Source organism: Haliotis rufescens, unplaced genomic scaffold (genome assembly GCF_023055435.1).
Source record: "Haliotis rufescens isolate VD_foot unplaced genomic scaffold, xgHalRufe1.0.p SCAF_48, whole genome shotgun sequence".
NCBI classification, from domain to species: Eukaryota; Metazoa; Mollusca; class Gastropoda; order Lepetellida; family Haliotidae; genus Haliotis; species Haliotis rufescens.
Window position 1 is genome coordinate 2552501 of NW_025964201.1, and position 27407 is coordinate 2579907.

A 27407-nucleotide genomic window follows, 5' to 3' on the forward strand; every position below is an offset into this window, starting at 1 on the left:
TCGTGAACAAATTCGACAACAGCAATTCACCGACATTATCAGCAGCTGTATCTCTGAATCATAAGGGAATGTGAAGACCCGGGCTAGAATAGGTCTTCAGCAACCCATGCTTGTAAAAGGCGACTAACGGGATAGGTTGGTCAGGCTGGCCGACTTCGACGATGCCTGTCATCGTATCCCTATTTGCGTCGATTATGTTTACAGACCGCCGTCAAATAGTTCGGCGTTAAACAACAAACCAGCCAACCAACCATTAGGGAATGTGAGGCATAGAATGCCATCTGTTAGTTTGAGTTAAGTGTAAATCCAATCAACTTAATGTTGAAAATATAGTGACGCATGACACAGATCCTGGATGTGAAATAAGAGCATGGATGATCAAAGATGACAATCGGGTCAATTCTGTCGACTCACAACCAGCAGGACTTGGCAGAGAATGATCAACAATATTCTTGAGGGACGTCACACCTGAGCTCCTTGTCAGTCTGTATTAACGTTGTGACTGCCAAGAAGGATTGGTGTTGTGTCATGGATTCCTGTGTGAGGAAACCTTTCGCTCCATTGTATCCATTAGGTCAGATTGCAAACACCTGAAGCAGCTTAATGGCGATAGCTAATGAAATAAGTATATGCATAATTTAGAAATACCAGCCCATACCTTTTTAATAGTTCTCTCCCGTTTGTTGCCTACACTTTTCAGGGAGACTGTAACATCCTGTAACAGACTGTAACATGCTGTCTCATACCCCGTTCACATGCACCTCTATGCATATGTGTGTATATTTGCATATATGTGTAAATATACATACGTGAGTATAGTTGTCATGTGAACATGTTTATTCATGTGTGTATATTTACACCAGGAGCACATTTACATCATGTCTGGAGCAGTTGCAAATGTAAATGTAAATTTGCACTGTATGTATATGTTGTAATGTGAACGTTTGTGCCAACGTCAGAGGATGATCTAATTAATATATCTGTTAATTTTCCAACACCATACAAATTGTCAACAGTTCAGTTCTGTATTCAGTATACAGCAATAACGACTGATGGGGACACCCAGAGCTGGGCGGACAGTGTTTTATTTTGGTTTCAAGGAGTCAAAGATTTGTATACAGATTAAGTCAAACACATGTTGGTCCTTGTGAAGAGTTCTGTAACTCTCTTTTCATTCGTCTGTGATTGGAGACCAACATTTTCATGTTGAAAGACGCGGACAGACGGATGAATATGTGTGCCTTACACGATTTACATACCTTATTTACACACATGAGCTGATTTCCATGTGAACGCATGGTACATTCACATATACACACGTATGTACAGTTACACACGTGCAAAATTACTTACGTGAGTAAATGTTGTGCATGTGAACGGGGCATTAGTATAAACACATCGTGAATAACTGCTTATTGCTTATATGTTCTGTGAAAAACCTGCCTATAGTGTTTGCCTTATCAGCAATGAGAAAGATCTTGCAATACCAGATATTGAAATGTGTTGCAGGAGGTTGCTAACAATACATAAAGGTTTCTATATTACTCACACCATCACATGACATCCACAATACCATTCCAGTTCACCGAACCTCTTTAACTGCTTTCATATCATTGAAGTTGAAATGCAAGACATGCAGTCTGTTCTGAAGGCAATTCTGTTTCATGTGATGTTTCGTCCATCCTGACAGAAGACTGCCGCCAAGGACTATCTGGTGCATTATCTTTTCAAAATGTGGGTGCATGCTTCTTACTTACTTACTTTGGAGATTTAACGTGCGCTTTCCGACTGATGCGTATTTCGCACACGGGCCCGGCCAGGCCATTTAATGTGTTTCCGAAAGGGGCGAAAGTGGTCTGTGCAAACCAAGAGGGTGCTCTAGGGGTTGCTTATATAGAATTTGGGAATTTTGAGATTTGGAATAGATGCCGATCGGGTTGGGGAGAAGAACTAATGGAGCTGGGTATGGTGGATGTTTGTTTGTTTATGTGATTTTGATTTGGTAGGTTATTGTATTTTGATGCGTTTTATTAGTTCCGTTTTTATTAAGAATACGCCTAAGGCCTTGAAGTTTTCTAGTTTATTTTGTGGGTTTAGTATTGCTTCTAGAGTGAGAGCCTTGTTTAGATTGAGGGTGGTTTGTAATGCGGTTCGATGTGTTAGGTAGTGTGTGCAGTGGATGAGTGCGTGTTCTGGGGTTTCTGGTTGTTTGCAGTGTGGGCAGTTACCTGTAGTGTGTTTTTTAAAAAAAATGTATGTGGTTATTTAGGTTGGTGTGTCCTGTTTGGAGTTTAGTGATTACTCTGTCGATTTTTTTTGATGGATGGATAATTTTTGGTTTGGTTAGTGGTTTGCTGAGCACTTTTTTCATGCTTCATGCATGCTTCAGAACGTGCAGATACATATAGGACAGTTTTGCATTTGTAAAAACATACACACAAGGGACCCCATTCAGTCCGTAACAGTACCAATTACACTCACAGCATGAAAACCAATTGTTGTTAATCCTAAAGTCTATAGCTATTATTTGGTTAACATACATTAAAATCAGATAGAAGTTCTCGCTATCGCCGAGGACATCCCATTACAGGTCACATAGAACAATCTTCACAAACTATGACCGACCAATGAAATGACTAACAGGAAGTCGACATTAGACACTAAGAAAGCAGCTTTCTTAAGCTTTGTGGTACCAGTTTCAAACTGGCGACTTACATTCCAGACTATGCCTTTTAAAGTAATTTGAAGAGGTCGTACAGTACGTAACCGTTGTTTTGTGTTAAGCTTAAGAGATTGCATGATTAGAAAACATATTCCGCTGACAATGTAACATAACAATATGAATACTCTTTTTTTCATTTTTTTATTACGTGTTTGTATCGTTATCTACCGTGTAGGTGTCCGAGCTTCTCTCGAGGAACGTTAACACAACTTAAATTCGTGTGTCCGACATACTCGTTAATCCGACATAATCATAAGCAACTAACCATGTCGGATTAACGGGACTTGGCTGTATTGTCTTCTAAACTGATAAACCGAATAATAAACGAGTGCAACAAGCAACAAGACTCCAGATGGATGAGTTCACACAAAGATCCTACGTAAATGAAATCATCACCGGTATCTCCCAGCACCGGTAGCGACATGGATACAATTGCGTACATAAATGTGTAAATTTCCTTCTATGTAAAACAAGTTAATAATATTACTAGGCATCTAAGGAACGCTATCAAACAAGGATTAGAGAAATTGTAAATCTACTATTCTGTTAAGTCTTTTGAAGGCATTTAGAAATGATACACTAAAAGGAAGAGAATTTATGGATGTCAACTTCTTTATTATGAGGAACACAATCTGCCTTGTGCTTGGAACTTATTGCTTTGATCTTGTTCGGTGCCTATTATCTATCTGGCTTCCATTTGCCCTTTGCTATTTCCATTCGTTCACCTATCAGTGCTAATTACCCCCGGCCTCCCGTTTACCCATTGTCCATTGCCTATTGTCTATTACCTATCAATGATAACTTAAGTACTGGCTTCCATACCATCAGCGCTAATTCCTGTAAAGTGTTGGCTTCCATTGTCTATTCCTAATCACCTATCAGCGCCAATCATCTGTTGGCTTCCCTTTTTAGCTTCTACCCCTTGTTAGCTTCCATCTTTTGTAATCTTATTGATTTTGTTGTCCTTACATGTACATATATATGCTCTCTGCCTCATGGCATTCTCTCACTTGATGAAGGAGTAAGCATGTACTCCGAAACGTTGTGTTCCTCATAATAAAGACGTTGACATCCATAAATTCTCTTCCTTACTATTCCGTTCTTCCTTTTACAGGAACATACGTGGGTGGTTCACTCAGTGGAACCGATACCGAAAGAAGTAATAGATGACTGATTTGAAAGGGCACAATTTAGTCTCCATTTATAAGTACAGCAATTCAAGAAACACACAGAGACCATGGATACATGCATCTGCCCCAGTACTATCAACTTCTGGTTGGACATCGACTACATCGTCTTGTATAAATACACATCCGTAACGAGGGATGTTCGTGTATTTTGCTGTGTCAGTCAATGTACTACAGTGATCTATATGCCGGTGGCCTGTAAACAATCGAGTCAGGAGAAGACAATCCAATGATCACTATCCACGTCATCGGGTAAGAAAGCCACGATGTCCACCAAGTCACCATCCCTGACCACACGATCCAGTGATCTGGAGTAAGGTGATGTGATAACCCCACCCGAAGGTAACAGAATAGCATCGCGCATCACGGTGATGATGATTAATCCGACAAACCCCCTTTCCTCAGCCACAGGAGTCCTTTGTACGACTGTATCATGCGCATCTGATTGGGAATCGCTTTCAAATAGCGATGACACCAGGTGTTCACGAGAGAGTTAGCGTATCCTAGCCGTCTGATGGCACCCGTTACAAACCTATGGTAACATGAGAACTATAGCCACCAAAGGTTGGAGCTACAGAACACTGCTCGACATTTGAAGTCTTGTCACTGAAAACGGCAACACGTTTCATGTAGGGTGACATCTGACTGGAAAAGAATGGGTTTATTCCAATTCTGTGTCCTTTTTTCTGTTTGTGCATTCTACCAATAACAACACCACACAGTGAATTAATCCACGCACAAAAACATCAACAGGTTCCTCTTCTCTTTTGTTCCTTTTTTTGCATATGCCTCCAGAGCATCTGTAATAGTTTTAATTAGAATGTTGTGATCTCAACTGGTAGGTGGCTGCTCACGATATCTTGGTCCAGGCTTGATAGAGACGTCACCGGTGATTTTTGACCAAACGGTTGATTACGGAATGATGGCAGCCTCAAGTTGTTGAATTTACATCATGAGCTGCCCAGTCCGCGTTCTGCAACGGACTTTCCTGTAATTGAACACGAATTCAAATTCAAGAACATGCGGTCTTTCTTTGATTTATTGGAGTCAGTTTCTGGTTTGTCAAAACGTGTCAAAACAATATCAAGAACTATTCCACCTGGTCGATACTATTGGCCCTTCCTATTTGTGGACCCACCCACCAGCAAAGGTTGCTGGAGTTGTTGGATTTCTTTCAAGGACACAGAATATAAGTGACGTGTCATCTTTAGTAAAGGTCCAGCAAGTGGTCAACGTCTGAGACCTGCATAAACTTAATGTCAGAAAAACGTCTTTTAACCTATCCCCCCATCGCTGGGTAAAGTGTGGAGATGTGGATGCATTGCTTCTCAACATTCTGTGTTACCGCGTATGTACATATGCCCCCCCTCCAGGTGGTCGGAGATGTTGGTGTAGATGTTGTTGCTGCCATTGGTGTAAGTGTGGCTGCCGGTGTGACTGCCGGTGTGACTGCCGGTGTTACCGCCGTTGTTGCTGTCGGCGCTGCTTACAGTGTTGTTGCAGATGTTGGTGTCGGAGTCAGGACGCCCATCTGGGTCCGATGACTCGGAGATGTCACATGGTTCCAGTACATGGTCCACCCCGTGATCATAGTAGGTATAAGTGGCATCTGTTTCAGCTCCGTTAGTTTTTCTTCTGCGTTTTACTATTTTGCTGAAAGAGAAGACAACATCTTTGAAATGTGACGTATATTGGACATATGAATTATAAATATGTCATATAAATAACAACTAAGTTGAAAATATGATATAATGTTCATATGTCGTGCTTTCTACTTGCTGTTATGTCCCTGTTCCTGGACGAGTACATCACGATATCACTCACCAACAGACTACACTCAGAACAAACACAACAGCACCAACAGCACATGCCACAATCAGTGTCATCTTGGTCTTCCCTGAAAGATACAGATGCGGATAATTATTACGAAAAGTGGTTTTTCAATCAGACAATTTTCTTCAGATGTGGATCGTCTTTTTTTGGACTCTCCATGCTACTGTGCGCACCTTGTGTATGTAGGGGGGCAATGTGTGGGGACGACGTAGTGGGGGGAGGTGATGTCGGTGATGTCGGCCCTGTACCTCCGTTGCACGTGACTGTCAGGTTGGACACACCTGGAACATCAATCAGCGGAATCATTGCTTTGTATCTGCTTTTTAAAGGAAAATGAAAAACCCATAAAAATCTGTTTTCCGAGACACCTGAACGTACCTCTGACCTTCAGCCACACCTGTTGACCTTGCTTCCCATATGTTTGAAACGTCACCGTAAAACGTGAAACATTTTCCATCACTGGCGTATTGTATACAAAATATCTGTGTGAGAGAGATTGCCAGATAGAGTTGTCTCCCTTCAGTGTTATGTTAGCTCTGACGCCGTCACGATGTCTGAAGAACAGTTCTAGTATCGTCACCGTCATTGACGTCCCTGTCACGTCACACTGACACGTGTTATATGAGTTCTGTGATTCGTATGGGTAATTGGAAGATGAAAGATACAGAGTAGAGTCTTCCGTGGAGGAGGTTGTGGTGCAGCTGCAGATATCTATGGGCGATTCTGTAAATATACAACCCGTCCATTTCAATCAGCGTATCTCATGCAAACTAAACCAACGTGTCATGTTATTTGTAATATTTCCAAAAAATAATGGACATTAAATATTGGAATGAAGAGGTTGAAGAGTATTTCAGATTTATCACAGCATGTCTGTTTGATGTGAGAGGTGAGGTGAGGTGGGGTGGGGTTTAACGTCGCGTTCAACATTATTTCAGTTTCGACGTGTGTCTGTGTCTGTGTGGCTGATTTAATAGTGCTACTCCACTGAGATACCACGCAGAAGTCTAACATGGATACTCCACTCAGATGAAGTTTTCTCCAATCCGACATGTATTTGTTTCATCTCCTTAATGCCGAACACCCACCAAGGTAACAACAAGTATCATCTTTGTTCTGTACCATCAACGTCTTTTGGAATGACACTACTAGCGGATCGAACCACCGACCTTCTACTCTCCGGACAGACGCTCTAGACTAGTTCACGGAGGAGAGCCTGATGTCGAAAAGAAAATTAACAAGAATATGATCCAGTATCTCAATAAGTGTAAATCTTACGAAGCAACGATCAACGGATTCTGGAAATACTATGAGACTCAGCACGTACACTCGAGGCGCTTTTAGACCGGGAGGTCGCCCTTCCCACCCAATAGATATAGGATGGTCATGTATCACTCATATGAAACATTTTATCTTGGTTATTCGTGTATTGATGTTTGAAAACTACCAACCGTTGATACACTGGTATGATAATGTCACCGTATATGACGTCGTATTTCCACACTTGTGAGTCAGCCAGAAGCTCCAGATGTCGTGGTGGCAGACCGACACTCCGACGCAGTTTGTTGTCAGCCCTTGTTTCTGAGTCTCCTGCAGATATTCACACGTGTCATCTTGTGTGACACATCCTGGTGACGTCTTCCTGTACAGGACGCGGACCAGACGGATCCTGCCAGGGTGCCCGCACTCAAGCCTCACAGACCCGCGGGGCAGGTTGCTGCAGACCTCCTTCACCTCGACAGACCCAACTGCAATGTAAATTGAGATTATTTAGACCTGCTACACCTGGACAGGCCTACCTGCAATCTGAAGTGAGGTTATATAGACCTCCTTCACCTGGACAGATCCACATGCAATGTGAAGTGAGGTTATATAGAACTCCTTCACCTGGACAGACCCACTTGCAATGTGAAGTGAGGTTATATAGACCGCCTTCACCTGGACAGACCCACTTGCAACGTGAAGTGAGGTTATATAGACCGTCTTTACCTGGACAGACCCACCTGCAATGTGAGGTGAGGTTATATAGACATTCTTCACCTGGACAGACCCACCTGCAATGTGAAGTGAGGTTATATAAACCTCCTTCACCTGGACGGACCCACCTGCAATGTGAAGTGAGGTTATATAGACCTCTTTCACCTGGACAGATCCACATGCAATGTGAAGTGAGGTTATATAGACCTCCTTCCCCAAGACCGACCCACCTGCAATGTGAAGTGAGGTTATATAGACCTCCTTAACCTCGACAGACCCACCTGCAATGTGAAGTGGGGTTATATAGACCTTCTTCACCTGGACAGATCCAACTGCAATGTGAAGTGAGGTTATATAGACCTCCTTCACCTGGACAGACCCACCTGCAATGTGAAGTGAGGTTATATAAACCTCCTTCACCTGGACAGACCCACCTGCAATGTGAAGTGAGGTTATATAGACCTCCTTCACTTGGACACCTTAACGCTGTCAGCACGATGCGATGCAACGACATAATTGCACGCGCATATGATACATAAGATTAATTAATACCGTATATGTTACGATTCCAATATAGTGTAATGCTAAATTGAAAGAACACATGCAAGCATTTTAATTTCTCAATCAAGAAAGATCAGTATTTTTAAAGAATTAAACGTAATATTGCAAAAAGGCAAATACCAGAGTGGAAAACTATGATGGCTAACGTTCAAAACACAAGCCATGTGTGACATACGCCGTAAAATACCATCACTGTGAACATCACGGCTGGTGTTGCACTCAGCGAATCTTCTACTTGACATTTCAATAATGAGCCATTGTAATACATGAGTATGTACAGAAATGCGTCTACATGAGAAATATGCTGAAACTCATCGTCTGTGTTGTACAAGTGGCATATTATGTCACTAATCAACACGAGATACATACCGATTCGTAGTGGTCTATATCATAACTTCGAGCTGAATTGAGATAACAGGTTTGGCACTTTCTCTGTTAAATATCACAACTCGGGGTCACTGAAGACTAATGTCAAATTGTAGTGCCATCCATAAAAGATTCAATGACATCACACAGAAGACACCTGTTCGTCAATCTGCAACTCACCTGCCACGAAACATCTGATGTAGCCCAGGATGAACAGAGTCTTCGCCCACAGTAGATGCATGTTGACCTGTCCAGCTGGCGTTTACATGGCAAGTCTGTCCGTACTACAGTGGAGATCTCACTGGGCCGCCCACAGTAGATGCATGTTTCCCTGTCCAGGTGGCGTTTACATGGCAAGTCTGTCTGTACTACAGAGGAGGTCTCACTGGGCCGCCCACAGTAGATGCATGTTGGGCTGTCCAGCTGACGTTTACATGGCAAGTCTGTCCGTACTACAGAGGAGGTCTCACTGGGCCGAGCAGGGTGGATCTCACTGGAGCTGTGACATGAAAGGTGGAAGTATAAAGTCGCCCATAGCGCCGCTGATTCACTTCTACCCATTTGTTCCCATGATCTGAATAGAGGTGTTTCGTGTGTTGTTAACAGAGAATGCACACACCCCAGTCAATAGGTTGTGATTAGCATAACACAGAAGTTTCAGTCATACACGGTGATTCTGCCACACCAAGTTTAATATGCACTATACCTTCACATGGGCGGCGAGCCAAGGTCTTGATTCGATTCTCACTCATTATGTACACAGCATGTACACCGACGTAGAGAACTCGTCCATCGAATAACTCATAAATCGTTTCTTAATCTTATACGTTTCATCTCCTTGTAAAATAGTATACAGTAAGCGTGCTGTGAACCTACCGATACACAACATTTGTGTTGCAGTTGATTTGCAGTCTAAATGCGTTAAGTTATTACAACACAGACACACCAAAGACAAATAAAGGCGACAAATTCCCACCCATAATCCTTAGAAATTTCTACTAAAAGCAGAGTCAATCGAACGATTCCACCGATTGGCTATTTCAGATTACAGAATGATGTCAGATCTTCAATATACCTGAAGCCTAAGTCACACTTGTTTTCAGGATGTCGTACAGTCAGCCCGTGATATTCTATAACCTGGGATTGTATTGAAATATAATTTGTTCTGGAAAATAGTAGAAAAAACAATAAAGCTATTAGGTTTTAGCAGATATTTCAGATATGGAAGCCAGTATTAGGATGAGAAGGATTAAGATATAAGGACAATGGAAATGATGTCAAACTTGGTTTGTGATTGTTTTATGTTTGTGGCTGGTTGGGGTCTGTTGATGTTGGTGGCTGGTTGGAGTCTGTTGATGTTGGTGGCTGGTTGGAGTCTGTTGATGTTGGTGGCTGGTTGGAGTCTGTTGATGTTGGTGGCTGGTTGGAGTCTATTGATGTTGGTGGACGGTTGCACCTCCGAAATCGCTTCCTGACAGTGACGTCATCGTCGACAAATGCCTTAGGTCACAGGGTTAGTCGACAGGAGACTCAGGGCTCATGGAATCAGGGCTTTTAGATCATACAGAGGACAGCTATTGACAGCGCAACATCGTCGTCTGCGATTGAGATGGGCCCGGACTGTACGACGTTGGCAACGACGTGACTGGCAGAGGGTTGTCTTCACTGACGAAAGTCGATTCTGTATGTTTAGGGCTGATGGAAGACAACGTGTTTACCGCCGAAGGGGTGAACGAACGGCGGGGTGTTGCGTGCAGGAGGTCGTACCATATGGTGGAGGGAGTGTCATGGTGTGGGGAGGGATCTGTAGGCAGGAGAGGACACCGCTGGTCATCGTTAACGGAAACGTGACAGCTCAGCGTTACATGGATAACATTCTTCGTCCAGTTGTCCTACCATTTCTCCAACAGCAGCCACGTGGTGTCATTTATCAGCATGACAACGCTAGAGCCCATACAGCCAGAATTGTCACTAACTTCCTCGCAGCCAACAACGTCAATGTCCTGCCGTGCCCTGCACGCTCACCCGACATGTCCCCCATAGAACACCTCTGGGACTTGATGGATCGTCGCGTTCGACAATGACACCACTCTCCAGCCAACCGGCAAGAACTGATGTTGGCCCTCCAAGAAGAATGGCGTCAAATCCCACGTGATCTCATCAGACGACTGACTTTTTCTGTGCGTCGAAGAGTTTTTGCGTGTATTGAGGCATTTGGTGGTCACACACGCTACTAATGACTTGTTATTCAACGTGAGCGATTGTTTATGTACTCTGCCTATTGTCAATGATTCTTAAAGCTCGAGTTTTGTACCACACCCAACTTTGGGGGGCTCTGACGTCATTCTCGGTCGCGGTATGATTGTCATTTTCAGTGTTGATTATGTTGATATATTGATCTTCTCAATACATTTCACTTCATGCAAGTATGTTTTGTTGTTTTCGAGCAAGAATGATTACAAACTCTGGTAAAGTTTCTTTTGGACGTCAGTTTACATGACTATATACAATGAAATCTTGTCATACAGTGCTAATGAATACACAATTTACAAGATACAATTTGTGAGCAGTAAGGTATACATGCATGTGTCTAGTAGATATACATAAGGTATTTCTTCAAATTCCATATAATGTGGCCGAAAGACCACGTATGATAATCAATTTCGTAAGTTACGTCATGAACATCTGCCCCGATAAAGAATGCAAGCATATCTATTTTCACAGATACATCAACATCAAGTTGATTAATCAGACATGAGACAAAATGTCATCAGACAAAAAATATTCACAATGTAAAAAAATATGGCAATCATAGTAATAGCAATGTCTATTACAATGGTTACATTCTTTCGACACCTTTGCTCTTGATGCGATTTCAATACAAAGTTGCAGGGTTTGTCTTAAATGTGGATAGAGATGTATTACATTATAAAGAACATGCTATTGTAACCGTTTATGAATGTTATGGTACCGTGAAAGAGTTGGTACCTGTGTTCGTCTTTTCGTGAAATGTTTTGTTCAATCTCTGATAGATGTCTGATTCCAAGACCTCGACAAGTTATTTTATTTGGGAATGAACCCCAATCAGTATGCTCTTTGATATAGTTATCTAAATGATTTTTTTCAGAAGTATATAGGAGGATGCTGCATATGCTTACTGGACAGCTAATAGTGACAATAGCGTTGGTAGCAAAGTGAGCACAAAATGGTTGCTTTGTTATTGTGTTAACATCGTTATTACAGAGCCTTCCTAATAATTGTAATCTACATTTATCTATGAAGCCATTCATTGACTACATTCCAAGGTAGCGTTGTGTAGATTCAGCCATTTCAAGTTCTTTACCGTATAAGGCTGGTAACAATGCACACCCATAAAAGCTTGTAGAGAGAATAATTCTTTTCCATATATTGACACACACACAGCCGGGTGGAGATCGGATTCGTTAAGGCCGAGTGATCGTAAAGAATTAACAGATCTCCTTGCTTTTGAGCAACACGTCATGACTGTTTCTAATAATTCCGACATATTTGACAGAGTTCGAGCTGTCAATTGTAGCATCGCCAAACTTGTAGCTTACTTTAGTATGAAACTGGCGTGTTTGACAAGTGATTTACTCTGACATGCATTATTGGTGAGTCGGCATATGTTGACATATAAACGATCTGAAGAGGATCAAGTGAAGACAGTAACATTGATAACGATCACACCGGTACTTTAGCATACCAATAACGATCACACCGGTACTTTAGCATACCAATAACGATCACACCGGTACTGCAGCATACCAATAACGATCACACCGGTACTGCAGCATACCAATAACGATCACACCGGTACTGCAGCATACCAATAACGATCACACTGGTACTGCAGCATACCAATAACGATCACACTGGTACTGCAGCATGCCGATAACGATCACACTGGTACTGCAGCATACCAATAACGATCACACTGGTACTTTAGCATACCGATAACGATCACACCGGTACTGCATCATACCGATAACGATCACACCGGTACTGCAGCATACCAATAACGATCACACTGGTACTTTAGCATACCAATAACGATCACACTGGTACTTTAGCACACCAATAACGATCACACTGGTACTTTAGCATACCAATAACGATCACACCGGTACTGCAGCATACTTATAACAATCACACCGGTACTGCAGCATACTGATAACAATCACGCTGTTACTTCAGCATATTCATTATAACGATTACACAGTTATTTCAGCTCATTTTATCTAATCCCTCACTCAGCCGTGCCAATTTACACTTGTCAGAGGGGTACATAAAGTACGTGATCTAGACTTCCAGTTATCAGACTTTCATTTTGTGGAAGCCTCGGTGGCTGAGTGGGTTAGATCGCTGACTTTGTGTGCTGGCGATTAGGTGCCTACTATGGCAGTGTGGGACTCAACCCACATAAGTGCTGGAATCTGTACTTTAAGGAGAAAGTGTCATCCCAATACAACTTTTGTTACATGTGACAACTTTCTAAATTACATTGTGTATTCCATATCTCGATGTGTTATTGTTTCAGAAAATGTGGGAACCTTTTTAGGGTAACACTTCAATGTCCTTTGTATATTCCAATATGGTTGCGACTTTTCATTACGCCCGTGATTGTGTGAATGTGTGAATGTGTCTGGGTTCTGTAGCAGTTACAGTTATACTTTCATTCATTAATCTGATCCCGTAAAACTTCGTTTCAAATATAATAACACACAAGATCATAAGTATTTCTAAAATCTAGAATTCAACTTATTCTAGTTCATTTCATTTTATCCACCGAGCTTGGTGTACATATCCAAGTGTCATGACGACATGAAGTCAGTGTCATGATGGTCACTTGACCGGAAGTAGTATTGAAGGACTGTGACCTTCATCTCAGTTCCGGTAACGTGACATATGCACGTGGTCTTCGTCTCTTGTGTACCGGCGCCAAGTGGCTAGTCTGATGAGCCAAGCTGCAGGGTCATGTCAGTCCCCGGAGGAAGGACCGTCCAGCTGCAGACATAAACAGTCGCATCTGACACCGCGGAGAACCAGCAGATCGTGCATGGGAGGGTTGTGGTTCTCACGTTTGAGCATCACACATGGACGGTATGCCCTGGGAGGAACGTCTTTATCCATCATTTCAGTTGGCTACCGTTTGTCACAGAGTGTGGCACCGCAAGTAGCATCTCTAGTGCCCCGCACGCGGGAATGAGTGAGTATGGTTTTACGCCGCTTTTTGCAATATTCCAGCAATATAACGGCGAGGGACACCAGAAATGAGTTTCATACAATGTATTTTAGGTCACGTTCTGGTTACCTGACGTTGAACAGTTTGGGAGTGGGGTGAGGTGGGGTTTGACGTCGCGTTGAAGATTATTGCACATATATGCTGTCTCCGGACAGACGCTCTATCCACTCGACCACGGAGGCGGTATTGAATGGTTAAGATGTATATAGGGAACGGGTTGTATTGTGAGTGTTGTATTACAGCCCGGCGTCTCCATACTGACACATTTTGTAAGGTGGTTCTATACCCTTTAGTATTGTATTCACTGTATTCCCAGACGACTGAGCGATTACCTATTGTAAGTTATATAAGGGTGTACCAAGCATAGCAGTAGAGACCCACTTTCACCGCCACAGTGATCAGGCCGCAGCTTAAGCCAGACCCTGAACACAAAGACGGCTCCCCCCAGGAATACGCTCACTTGACTCAATGTTTGCCTCGGCAGAAGACAACAACATGTGTATCAGGATATTACTCCACTTCTCTTTAACCTGCTTTATGTAAAAATCGCGATCTAACTGAGAACTAATTTCTCCTACTCATCGGTATGTCTTTCTAGTCACTGCAAAAAGCCTTTAGTCGTGTTAGTTAAAGTCAGCCACGTAAAATAATTCATGTAGTAAATGGTTTGTCATGTTTTAATTTTGTATGAGTTTCAACTGTACAACAATGTCGATTCATCACGTAACGTTGTTCGAAGATGGCTCTGTTCACCAAACAGTGAATGAACTCCCGGCAGTATGTAATGTGACTGTTCACCTTCAAAGGTTGTATTCTCCTCAGGGAGATGAGAATGAAAATCGAGTGCACACTGATCCATTCAACGCGGTAATAATGTCACACTTGGAACATGCTTTGGGGTGTGGATTTGGCCCATTATAAATATGCACATTATTCTTATTATCTAGACAAACATATTTTCAGGTGTGGTATTCCTGAATTCCGAGTTTTGGTCACTTTGGTGAGGATTGGTCGGCAGTTCTTCAAAGTTAGCATTCCCGTCCAGCTTTCTGTAGTCATGGTCGCCATCTTGGCTGTCACAGATGTCCAGGCGCTGGTAGGTGTTGCTGTCTGAGTCCTCTGCCATGTGTTCATGAAACGGCACTTCTGATTGGTCAGGTGGTTCAATCACGTGATCAAAGTGGGTGTACGTGTGCTCGTTTGTAGGCATGCTTGCCGTCGCCTTACGGTTACAACAGCATCTGGAATGCTGGATTACTTTGCTGAAACAGAAGTAAGGAATAGAAACTCTTAGACGTCACACATGATTGTTTTCCTGCGAATGGTTGTCAATAATTGTTGTCAATAAGTGGTGAGTCTTGTTTGACCCGTGTTCTAGTTGTATAACGGCGTGAAAGCTTCATGTGGGAGGAAAAACCAGATGTGATGCAGGTATTACACTTTTACCGCTTTGTGAAACCCACGAACACCTGTATGGTGCTCACAAACCTAAAACCTACTCAGGTCGAACCGGGATTCTGACCCACGATCCTAGATTTCTGGTACCCTAAGGGACACACATGAGCATGTTAATAGACAGTTACCGTTCAGTAGCTAAACATGTCGTTACATCCTGGAGTATGCTACTTACAAATACACGACTGCTGCAACCAGGAGGAGAAGGCCTATGACAGCCACTGCTCCAACGACACTCCCTACTATCACGGCAGTGTCTTCTGAAATCGTTACATAAACTGTCTACATCAAAGCGGTAATTTTCAACATGCTCTTGCAGGGTGTGGGTTACCATATCTACTACACAACGAGAGAGAGAGAGAGAGAGAGAGAGAGAGAGAGAGAGGGAGGGAGAGATTGAGAGAGAGAGAGAGAGAGAGAGAGAGAGAGAGAGAGAGAGAGAGAGAGAGAATTCGTAGTCAAATCTGATTGACGTTTCAAAGGTAAAATGTTAAACAGTTTGTCAACAGATTTAATATTACACGTTTGTCATCACGAGTGTCTTTCATTCAATACCTGCTCTGTTGGGTTACCCCCAGTGAGATGAAGTCCCCGGTGCCTGATGCTGATTACAGGAAGAAACTGAACTAGGGAGTTTGACCTGCTCAAAGTATGTCATCGTTCACTGAAGGCGTTGATCGTCGACCGGTGTGGTCGATCATTATAGGCAGCGGTAAACAACATTCACTCGAATATTTACTTATCTAAGTACAAAAAGTTTATTATCAACTTACCTTTGACGTTTGCAGGTGGTTTTAAAGACGATAGTGTGTGTGCAGGTGCACCTCCACTGCACGTGACTGTCATGGATGCTGCACCTGCCAATGTTTTATTAGTTACTATCGTTATGACGCATTGATCAACCATTCCTCCAGTTTAATTAAAATTAGATCTTAGTTCTCGCTACCGCCCCAAAAAAACAACATCTGAGGACATCCCATTGCAGGTCATGTCAGAACGACCTTTCATCTGACCAATCAGAGCATCGCTTATCAGATCATGAAAATGACAATTGGAATGTGATTTGTTATCGTGCAACCTTGAAAAAACACACACATGGTATTCCGAACGACAGTTATGTCTGTATTCATACAATCTAGACCATCTGTTTGCCATTCCAGAATGTGAGAGTATATGTCAAAGCGCAGTCGCCAGTTTGAAACTCGTACCGTAGAGCTCGATTAAGCTGCCTTCTGATTGGCTATTGTCGACTTCTTGTTAGTCATTCCATTGGTCGGTCAAACTTCGCGAAAGGTCGGTCTGACGTGACCCCTAATGGGATGTCCTCAGATCTTCGTTTAGTGGTAGCGAGAACTAAGATCTGATTTCATGAAATTCCTATTCCACGCGCTGTAAACGTCAACACATATCTGCCCAACACAGAGAGGTGATGCAACTACATAAGTTCTAGAAATGTTACATCACAGTCTGTCTCGGACGCTTAACTCTTTTGTGAAATCCCCGAGTATGGATATGGTGCTGACAGGCCAAGGATCATAATTGGAAAGAATTTGGGATTCGAACCCGTGAACCACGGATACTTACACAAGGAATATCAGTACCTTCCATCGCCGTGCCATAAGTAGCAATGTACATATAAATGCATATTATACATGTAACACAGTGATGTATTGTGCGGAACAAGAATTGTTAGGTTTGTTTGTCAGAGAACAGGTTTCTACACTACTATACCTAGTGTTTGTTTGTTTGTTGTTTAACGTCGCACTCAGCAATATTCCAGCTATATGAAGGCGGTCTGTGAATAATCGACCAGACAATCCAGTGATTGACATCATGAGCATCTATCCACGCAATTGGGATACGATGACATGCATCAAACAAGTCAGCGAGCCTGACCACCCGATCCCGTTAGTCGCACCTTACGACAAGCATAGTCGTTTTTTTACGGCAAGCATGGGTTGCTGAAGACCTATTCCACCCCGGATCATCACGGGTCACTATACCTAGTGAACAGTGTAACAAAGTAAATACACATTCACCTACTTTCTATCTTTATCCAGGCATGTTGACCTATTTTCACGTTAGCAGCAAGACTCAGGTGTAAACTGTCCACGCTGTCCATTGCTTGAGTATTGTACACAAAGTAGTGATCAGGGTGGGAGTTCCACAAAGAGTTTTCTCCCCTTAACGTCATGGTGGCTCTGTCACCCTCCCTGTGCCTGAAGAACAGTCCCAGGATGTACACGTTCATGGCCGCGCCCACGACGTGGCAGGCGCACGTGTTGCTGGTGTTGAGAACACCACGTGGGTAGTTGGGAGTTGCGAGGTACAGGGTATAACCAGCTCCAGAAGAAACCGCTGTGTTGCTGCAGATATCTAAATAGGGATCTGGAATTGAAGACAATAATAATAATAATGAGTGTCAACCAAGCGAAGTGCCATATCAAATCGGCCAAGACTCATTTTTTAAAGGAGAGGCTATCTGAACGACCACTGCATCGAGTGTATGTGCAATTTGTTGAGAAGATCAGCAATCCTGCAGAGTCCTTTGCTTGGATGAAGTCGTCTGGACTGAAAAGTGAAACAGAAGGCTTTCTGTTTGCTGCTCAGGACCAGTCACTTCCAACTCGAAACCGTCAATGTGTGATTTTGCATCAAAATATGAATATGAAATGTAGATTATGCAATTAATTTAATGAGACTGTCCAACACATTGTCAGTGGGTGTCCAGCTTTGGCACAGACAGAATATCTTAAGCGACATGACGGGGTGGCTCGATCATTTTATTACCGTCTTCGCCATGCTTGTGGTTTTGACACAGAGGTCCACCCATGGTACGACCCGGAATATGAAGAGGGCATCATGGAAAATGATGAATACAAAATTCTTTGGAATAGGCCCATTGACAGCCTCAGCCTCTGCATTTTTTTTATTTTAATCTGTAAATAATAATAATAATGAGGAAAGGAAAAGGAATTCATTGATAATGAAACGTCTGTGAATTTGACAATGTTACTTCTTACATCATATGAAAGAACGTATCATAATCTAGACAAATGTCCTGGTCTGTGTACAGCAAGGGATAGGAGACCTGGTGGTAAGCAGCCAGTCACACCGTGAAACACACGTACCCGTCACACACTCATATGACAGTGTCACGATATATGACGTTGTGGGTCCACACGTGTCAGTCAACCAGAAACTCGAGATTCCCTGCAGGCAGGATGAAGCCCCTTGGCAGTCAGTCCGCAGCCCTTGTTTCTGAGTCTCCTGCAGGTATTCACACGTGTCGTCCTGTGTGACACATCCTGGTGACGTCTTCCTGTACAGGACGCGGACCAGGTGGATCCTGCCAGGGTGCCCGCACTGCAGGCTCGTGGACGTCTCGGACTGATTGCTACATACATGCCTGGACAACAGTTCACCTGAAACACGGTGGAGTCGTTTTGAGTTTGTTTGTTGAGTCCACTAAAATACAAATATGTCTCGGTATCACTGTCTAGGTGTTATACACATATGTGTCTGTATAACTGTCTTGGTGTTGTCAAACTGATATACGGGGCGGTCGGGTAGCCTAGTGGTTAAAGAGTTCGCTCGAAGACACGGGTTCGATTCCCGACATGGGTACAACGTGTGAAGCCCCTTTCTTGTGTCCCCCGCCGTGATATTACTGGAATATTGCTAAAAGCGGCGTAAAACCATACTCACTCACTCAAACTGATATGCACTAATGTTATAAAGTGTAGTAACATCTATAAAAACATGAGGGTTGAGACACACAGGCAAGACGCCGGCATCCCAATGGCGCTCCCTTTCTTGCTGATCTGTTTCTTAATGCTCATGAATCAGAATTTCTGCTCGGATCAAAATCGCAAGGGAATTTGCCCAAGAAGTAACATAAGTGTCGCCGGGTATACATTTAAAACACGTATTTTCACATGACTTAGCTCTCTCTGTCCGTTTACGTACTCTTCATCTCTTACTCCTACTCCTGATTGTCTGACCAGCTGTATCTCGTGCACATACCCGGGGTGTGATGTGGACACTTTAAATTGTCACTTTTTGTCACGCCACAGCCGAGGGAAGACCTTCTTGCTCCCTCGACTCAACATCAATTCATATTGATGCCATTTATATCTTTTACAGATTTGTACCCTTATCTATCTGCTTTCTTTATGGTACGCTAGTTGATAGAAAGGTAACGCGATCGTAGAAACTAAATCATAAATGTAATCAATTGTGAATATTCTACTCCATTAAAAGGCATCGCGTTGCACGAGATTACCAATTCACTGTATGCATGTCCTATGTTAATCATGCATATATTATATTTAGGAGATCAACATACTGTGTTTTCAATGTAGAGCTAGGTTACCTGTAGATTTAACCCCACTAAATTGAATTTGGAACCGAACGCGCAGCGTGAGGCTTCAAATGTTAAATTTAGCGCGGTTAAATCTACAGGTAACCTAGCTCTACATTGAAAACACAGTATGTTTATCTCCATTCTACCATGACTAAATAAAACGCGAACTCTTTGATGTTAGCAAATATACTGAGTGAAGCGGCATTGGTTGAGTTCAGTGTTTTGAGTGGGTTATCGATCTGAATTACGGAATCACCGAACAAAATGTGGCGCTGTATATACTCAAGCAGTTTGTTTACACCGTAATACTTCACTGGAACATATGACAGGCATTGAAAGCATATAAGCACGGCAACTTGCTAAGCTAACATGAGGTGGGCATCCCTTAAGAAAACAAAGCAAGCTTTGCAAGGCTTTCGCTCTACATCGCAAACGATATGACGTCACAGTCGTATATAGAAAAGCGCCAAAATTCCAAGCTCTCTGTTGTCTCCAAAACGTAAATACATTCAACACGTCCCATTTTAATTCTGGAAACCCAAAAGTCCAGAAACTCTACGGTCTTTACCGACTCTCGGTCAAAGGTATTTACAAAATTAAACATGCTGTTTTCATGGGAACATACCAAGGAAGAAAAAAATTAAAAAAAATTGTTAAAAAACTCAATATTTACACTTTCTCGCCCATGGGCCTGCCCATGGGCGAGAATATGTTCCATTACTCAAAATTCATGTTTTTGTTTGGCAAATACATTAAATGTATTTATTCAAGTATCATGACACAAAATTTAACTCATTTTAACTTAATTCAACTATTTTATAGCGATATTGAAATATTTCGCCCATGGGCGAGAAATAGGTTTGGCCCATGGGCGAGAATATGATCCTTTACTTAAAACTCATGTTTTTGTTTCGCAAATACATTAAATGTAGTCATTCAAGTATCATGACACAAAATTTAACTCATTTTAACTTAATTCAACTATTTTATAGCAATATTGAAATATTTGGCCCATGGGGGAGAAAAAGGTTTGGCCCATGGGCGAGAATATTTTCCTTTGCTCAACAGTTTTAGTTTCGCAAATACATAAAGGTTTCCCTTTTTAGATTTAAATCGTGTTTTCTGCATGAAATGTATTGCCACACATCCTTTAAATATTGTAGTAACCGCATCTGTGCATTTTGTAACCTGTAATTGTAGATATAATTATTTAAATATGCCTACCGACAATGGCTGAAAATAGTACTTTTCTATGAATATTAGCTTCCGCGGTGATGCGGGCGTCAAACCAGCTGTTTCAATCAGAGTTTTTTTGTGATTTAATAGCCTCTGATTGACTAATCAGAATCGAGTAAATTTCAAATTCATGGTAGAATATTGCATAACATATCATAAAATTGTACTTTTTAATGTTTTGACGTTACCCCTTGTGTGTGCCACCGAAAACATTCGTTGTTACAGCTGATTTATGTAAAGTAACAACGTTAGAATCTGGTATTTAGCCAACCTATTGAAAGTAACAGTGTTAAAATATTGTATTTCAGCAATAAAGTCAAGTTAACCTTCAAGTCAAGGAATAGCTCCAGCCTTTGATGTGCACATTTCACAAGTTCTGAGAGACATTCGACCTTGCTCTTTCTATGAAGATTCCCACAGTTGTCATTCATACGACTCTTCCTCACTTGTCTTATCAAGGTTAGCATATTCAGTAAATAATTCAGAACGTGTCAGGAGAGACATGTGGAGGCCATTTCCAAATGTTACGCATCTCTGACAACAATCATATCGGATGCAATTCCCTGCTATCTGCTCCCATGTTCTTTCAGATGAACAACTGACTTGCCTTTGCGTGTGTTTGTGCCCAGTGCTACAGGTGGGGCGCGATTTACTCACTTTATCGCGGATAGTTGGTATCATCACTATTTGATAGAGATTCGTGTACACATGCTCAGGGTAAAGTCGGAGGAATCGCACAACTGACTCTGCATCAGGACGAGGTTTCTTATGACCATCTTTTAACATTTTTTGGTGTGACGGGGATCGAACCCCTACCTTCCCCTCTCCGGGCGGACGCTCTACCACTAGACCACGGAAGCTGTATTGATCTTCTCCCATGATAAATGTACACCAGCACTATTTTTGCGAGGCGCTCTAGTTCACCACAATGCTGAAGTAACATGACCAACTGTAACAATATTTGTATATATGACTTCCTACCAAAATAAATTAAATCATGATATCGTAGTTTTGTTTTTCGAACGATATGGCTTATGAACAACAATTCTTGATTTATCTGGCGGTGTCTCCCACTCATATCACGTACTAAATGTTACCTATAAAAAAACAATAGGTTTAACTTCAAGCATCTCGACACGAGACATCTAAGGCACATTGTGAAAATTACAAACATCAGGAAACAATGGCAGCTTCGACCATGTTCACATGAAAGCCCTACTGATACCGTCCATGTGTATTTACACGAAAGCCCTACTGATACTGCCCCTATGTATTCCCATGAAAGCCCTACTGATGCTGCCCTAATGTATTCACATAAAAGCCCAACTGATACCGTCCGTATGTATTCACATGAAAGCCCTACTGATATCGCACCTGTGTATTCCAATGAAAGCCCTACTGATACTGCCCCTATGTATTCCCATGAAAGTAATACTGATACTGCCCCAATTTATTCCAACGAAAGCCCTACTGATACCGTCCCTATAAATTCACATGAAAGCCCCACTGATACCGTCCCTATGAATTCACATGAAAACCCTACTGATACCGTCCCAATGAATTCACATGAAAGCTCTACTGATACTGCCCCTATGTATTCGCATAAAAGTCCTACTGATACCGTCCTTCTGTATTCACATGAAATTCCTACTGATACTGCCCCTATGTATTCGGATAAACGTCATACTGATACCGTCCGTATGTATTCACATGAAAGCCCTACTGATACTGCCCCTATGTATTCGGATAAACGTCATACTGATACCGTCCGTATGTATTCACATGAAAGCCCTACTGATATCGAACCTGTGAATTCCTATGCAAGCCCTACTGATACCGTCCTTGTGTATTCACATGAAATCCCTACTGATACTGCCCTTATATATTCACATGAAAACAATACTGATACTGCCCCAATGTATTCAAATGAAAGCCCTACTGATACCGCCCCTATGTATTCCCATGAACGCCATACTGATACCGCCCCTAAGTATTCCCAGGAAAGCTCTACTGATAGTGCACCTATGTATTCACATTAAATCCCTACTGATACTGCCTCTATTTATTATTATGAAAGCCCTACTGATATCGTCCGTATGTATTCACATGAAAGTCCTACTGATACCGTCCCTATGTATTCCTATGCAAGCCCTACTGATACCGTCCTTATTTATTCACATGAAAGCCCTACTGATACTGCCCTTATGTATTCACATGAAAGCCCTACTGATACTGCCCTTATGTATTCCCATGAAAGCCCTACTGATACCATCCTTATGTATTCATATGAAAGTCCTACTGATACCGCCCCCTATTTATTCCCATGAAAGTCCTACTGATAACGCCCCTATGTATTCCCAGAAAAGCTCTACTGATAGTGCCCCTATGTATTCACATTAAAACCCTACTGATACTGCCTCTACGTATTCACCAGAAAGCCCTACTGATATCGTCCGTGTGTATTCACATGAAAGTCCTACTGATACTGTCTTATGTATTCACATGAAAGCCCAACTGATACCGTCCCTCTGTATTCCCATGCAAGCCCTACTGATACTACCCCTATGTATTCGCACGCAAGTCCAACTAATACTGCCCCAATGTATTCCCATGAAAACCCTACTGATAACATCCTTATGTATTCACATGAAAGCCCAACTGATATCGTCCCTCTGTATTCCCATGCAAGCCCTACTGATACTACCCCTATGTATTCGCACGCAAGTCCAACTAATACTGCCCCAATGTATTCCCATGAAAACCCTACTGATAACATCCTTATGTATTCACATGAAAGCCCTACTGATACTGCCCTTATGTTTTCCCATGAAAGCCCTACTGATAACATCCTTATGTATTCACATGAACGCCACACTGATACCGCCCCTATGTATTTCCAGGAAAGCTCTACTGATAGTGCACCTATGTATTCACATTAAAACCCTACTTATACTGCCTCTACGTATTCACATAAAAACCCTACTGATATCGCCCCTATGTATTCACATGAACGTTTTATTGATACCGCCCTTATGTATTCCCATAAAAGCAGTACTGATACCGTCCTTATGAATTCACATGCAAGCCCTACTGATACTGCCCCTATGTATTCACATGAACGTTCTATTGATACCGCCCTTATGTATTCCCATAAAAGTGGTACTGATACCGTCCTTATGAGTTTACATGCAAGCCCTACTGATACCGCCCCTATGTATTCTCATGAACGCCATACTGATACCGCCCCTATGTATTCCCAGAAAAGCTCTACTGATAGTGCACCTATGTATTCACATTAAATCCCTACTGATACTGCCTCTACGTATTCACATGAAAGCCCTACCGATACTAACCCTATGAATTCACATGAAAGCCCTATTGATACTGTCTTAAGTATTCACATAAAAGCCCTACTGATACCGTCCTTGTGTATTCACATGAAATTCCTACTGATACCACTCCTAGGTATTCACATGAAAGCCCTACTGATACTGCCCCTATGTATTCGGATAAAAGTCATACTTATACCGTCTTTGTGTATTTACATGAACGCCCTACCGATACCGCCCCTATGTATTCGGATAAACGTCCTACTGATACCGTCCTTGTGTATTCACATGACAGCCATTCTGATACCCTCCCTATAAATTCACATGAAAGCCCTACTGATACTGCCCCTATGTATTCGGATAAACGTCCTACTGATACCGTCCTTGTGTATTCACATGACAGCCATGCTGATACCCTCCCTATATATTCACATGAAAGCCCTACTGATACTGCCCCTATGTATTCGCATGAAAGACCTACTGATACTGCACCTATGTATTCACATGACAGCCATTCTTATACCCTCCCTATATATTCACATGAAAGCCCTACTGACACTGCCCCTATGTATTCCCATGAAAGAAACCTAATGATACTACACCTATGTATTCACATGAAAGCCCTACTGATGCTGCATCTATGTATTCACATGACAGCCCTACTGATACCGTCTTATGTATTCACATGAAAGCCCTACTGATACCGCCCTTATGTATTCACATGAAAGTACTGTGCAGGTGGTTGTAGGAAGGGATGATAACTGCCAGGTCTACCCTCTGTTGATGGATTGTTTACATTAGTTGTGTTTTTCCTGATTTGCTGTATTCCCGGATAAGACCTCCTCGGTCTGATGTAGTTTACACCCCGCTTGTTGACGACGTGTACGTCGTGTTGATGTCATTGATAGCATGGGCGTATCGATTAGTGAAGACACCGACAGACGAAACCAGTCAACTAGGATTGTATAGATAAAAAATAGTTTGCAACACCTTCATAGCTGATACGAGTACTGGCGACTAAATTAACAACAAACGAGTGTATTCGTTACATTTGACACTCATAACTACACCGACATCCTGCATCTGTAGCGTACAGCTACTTGCAACAGCAACATCTACCCTCGACAGTTTCTACAAGCAACATGTTAGATTCCTCTACTACTCACCCAGTGACAGGCTTGTGCACAGGCCGAGGATAAACACCACATTCGTCCATACAATCATACTTAGTTCAGGCAGTCTACAGCGTGTCAGCCTCGCCACAGTAGAGTGTCAGCCTCCCAGAATAGCGTGTCAGCCTCGCCACAGTAGAGTGTCAGCCTCCCCAGAATAGCGTGTCAGCCTCCCTAGAATAGCGTGTCAGCCTCCCCAGAACAGCGTGTCAGCCTCCCCAGAACAGCGTGTCAGCCTCCCCAGAATAGCGTGTCAGCCTCCCCAGAACAGCGTGTCAGCCTCCCCAGAATAGCGTGTCAGCCTCCCCAGAATAGCGTGTCAGCCTCCCCAGAATAGCGTGTCAGCCTCCCCAGAACAGCGTGTCAGCCTCCCCAGAACAGCGTGTCAGCCTCCCCAGAACAGCGTGTCAGCCTCCCCAGAACAGCGTGTCAGCCTCGCCACAGTAGCATGTCTTCCCCTCTTCTCTTTTCTAGGTACTCTGCAATGTCATGTCCCATATAATGTTTTCTTCACCGTCTGCAGTGATCTACTCCTTGACAAACACGTTTCTCAAGTCTGTCGGGTTTGTGTTCGCCTGTTTGAGTACAAGTATAAAAATGCCCTTCGCACGCCTCGGCGATTTTAAATGCTCATGTTGGGGTGCATTTGATGAAGACATTTAGTATTCATCCTATTTGCTCGAATACATAGATATATATTTCCTTTAGAGATCTTCTCTGGGTGTGTCGTGCTTTTACGTTAAACATATACATGAGATGTCCTCTTAACAGTCATTCACAATACTGGGTCAGGGCGCCCTGTATGTACATATATGTGTATCCTCTTCAGAAGATATTCACAATGCTGGGTCAGGGTGCCCTATACGGAGCTCACAGTAGAGGATTAGTGTCGCATGTGCTCTGATCCCGACGTGGTGTCTTTAACATCTGTCTAGACACAATCAGTGTGTGTCACGTTTCTTCACGTGTGACCGAGATTGTGTCTTGATACCTGCTCCAGCAATAGACCAAATACACACTGGGATATGATGTATATAGATCATTACACGGGCATATGCGTCATACTGCTTTACGAAATGAATCGTAATGCATGAATACATGAATTCTTATACGACTTTCGGATGACACGACTTTCAGTATGCAATAAGTTATCTATGTCACACTATTTCTCAATCCCCTTGAGCTCCCCTTCAGAAAAGTGTACTGATCACCATCGCCGTCTAAAGAACCACAATTGTCGAATGATGCCGACAATCCTCAGCTCTGACGTCGTTTCTAGTGTGACGTCATTTCGACCTTACATCACAATACGATTCGAATGACGTCAACGATGCCGTGTGGATGACTTGGTTAATTTATATATTATAAAACATATATGCATATTTATCATATAATGGGAAGGTTTCTCGGCAGGATAAAGCCAACGGATAAAAACGATATCCGTTGGGGTCATATGCGGATAGAGATGCAAATATCAAAGGTCAAGTAGGGACTACTTTCACTGTTTATAAACAAACATGGCGTCGCCCTCGTCATTCGGCGATCGAGTCAGAATTAACCATCGGGAATCTGGATAAACTACAGAGATAATTGCTTTCATTATCAAAAGAACAGTCTTATATACTGAAAATCAGTGTCTAACTGTGACGTAGCTAAGGCATTTTATAAGTTTTGGCAACTTTGGAGATATAAATTTCGACACAATTTTGCGAGGGCACGAGGCCTAGCCAAGCGGGATCAGTAGCCATATCTGTGCTTGTAGACCTCTGCGGCTTGAACCTTTCTCCACAAATTAAAAAAGTTGGATTTGGCCGAAATATGTTTGAATTGTTACCTTGTTTCGTTTTGTCGCTGTGTGTACATCTGACTACACTTCTTAACGTTATGACAGGACAGACCGACTGTCAACAACGTCTGAACGTGGCCGTGACGTCTCATTG

At 42.5% G+C, this 27407-nt stretch overlaps 2 protein-coding genes across 4 annotated transcripts; both read right to left on the bottom strand.

The window, feature by feature from the left end:
- Positions 1-2873: 2873 nt before the first annotated feature.
- On the bottom strand, positions 2874-9240 carry LOC124112375. Of its 3 annotated transcripts, XM_048383457.1 has the most exons (6): positions 8827-9236; positions 7194-7490; positions 6121-6465; positions 5916-6023; positions 5734-5806; positions 2874-5562 (listed from the first exon to the last, which is right to left on the bottom strand). In XM_048383457.1, exons 1-6 carry the CDS (start codon positions 8885-8887, stop codon positions 5238-5240), a joined length of 1209 nt encoding a protein of 402 aa, XP_048239414.1. In that variant the 5' UTR covers positions 8888-9236; the 3' UTR covers positions 2874-5237. The 3 variants fall into 3 exon arrangements, with proteins under 3 accessions (XP_048239414.1, XP_048239416.1, XP_048239415.1); XM_048383459.1 differs by lacking the exon at positions 6121-6465 and having other exon boundaries at positions 8827-9240; XM_048383458.1 differs by lacking the exon at positions 5916-6023 and having other exon boundaries at positions 8827-9239.
- Positions 9241-14568: 5328 nt separating this feature from the next.
- Positions 14569-26205, bottom strand: LOC124112376. The gene is made up of 6 exons (XM_046472459.2): positions 25462-26205; positions 18496-18789; positions 17408-17752; positions 16138-16221; positions 15540-15624; positions 14569-15171 (listed from the first exon to the last, which is right to left on the bottom strand). Exons 1-6 carry the CDS (start codon positions 25517-25519, stop codon positions 14853-14855), a joined length of 1185 nt encoding a protein of 394 aa, XP_046328415.2. The 5' UTR covers positions 25520-26205; the 3' UTR covers positions 14569-14852.
- Positions 26206-27407: the final 1202 nt, after the last annotated feature.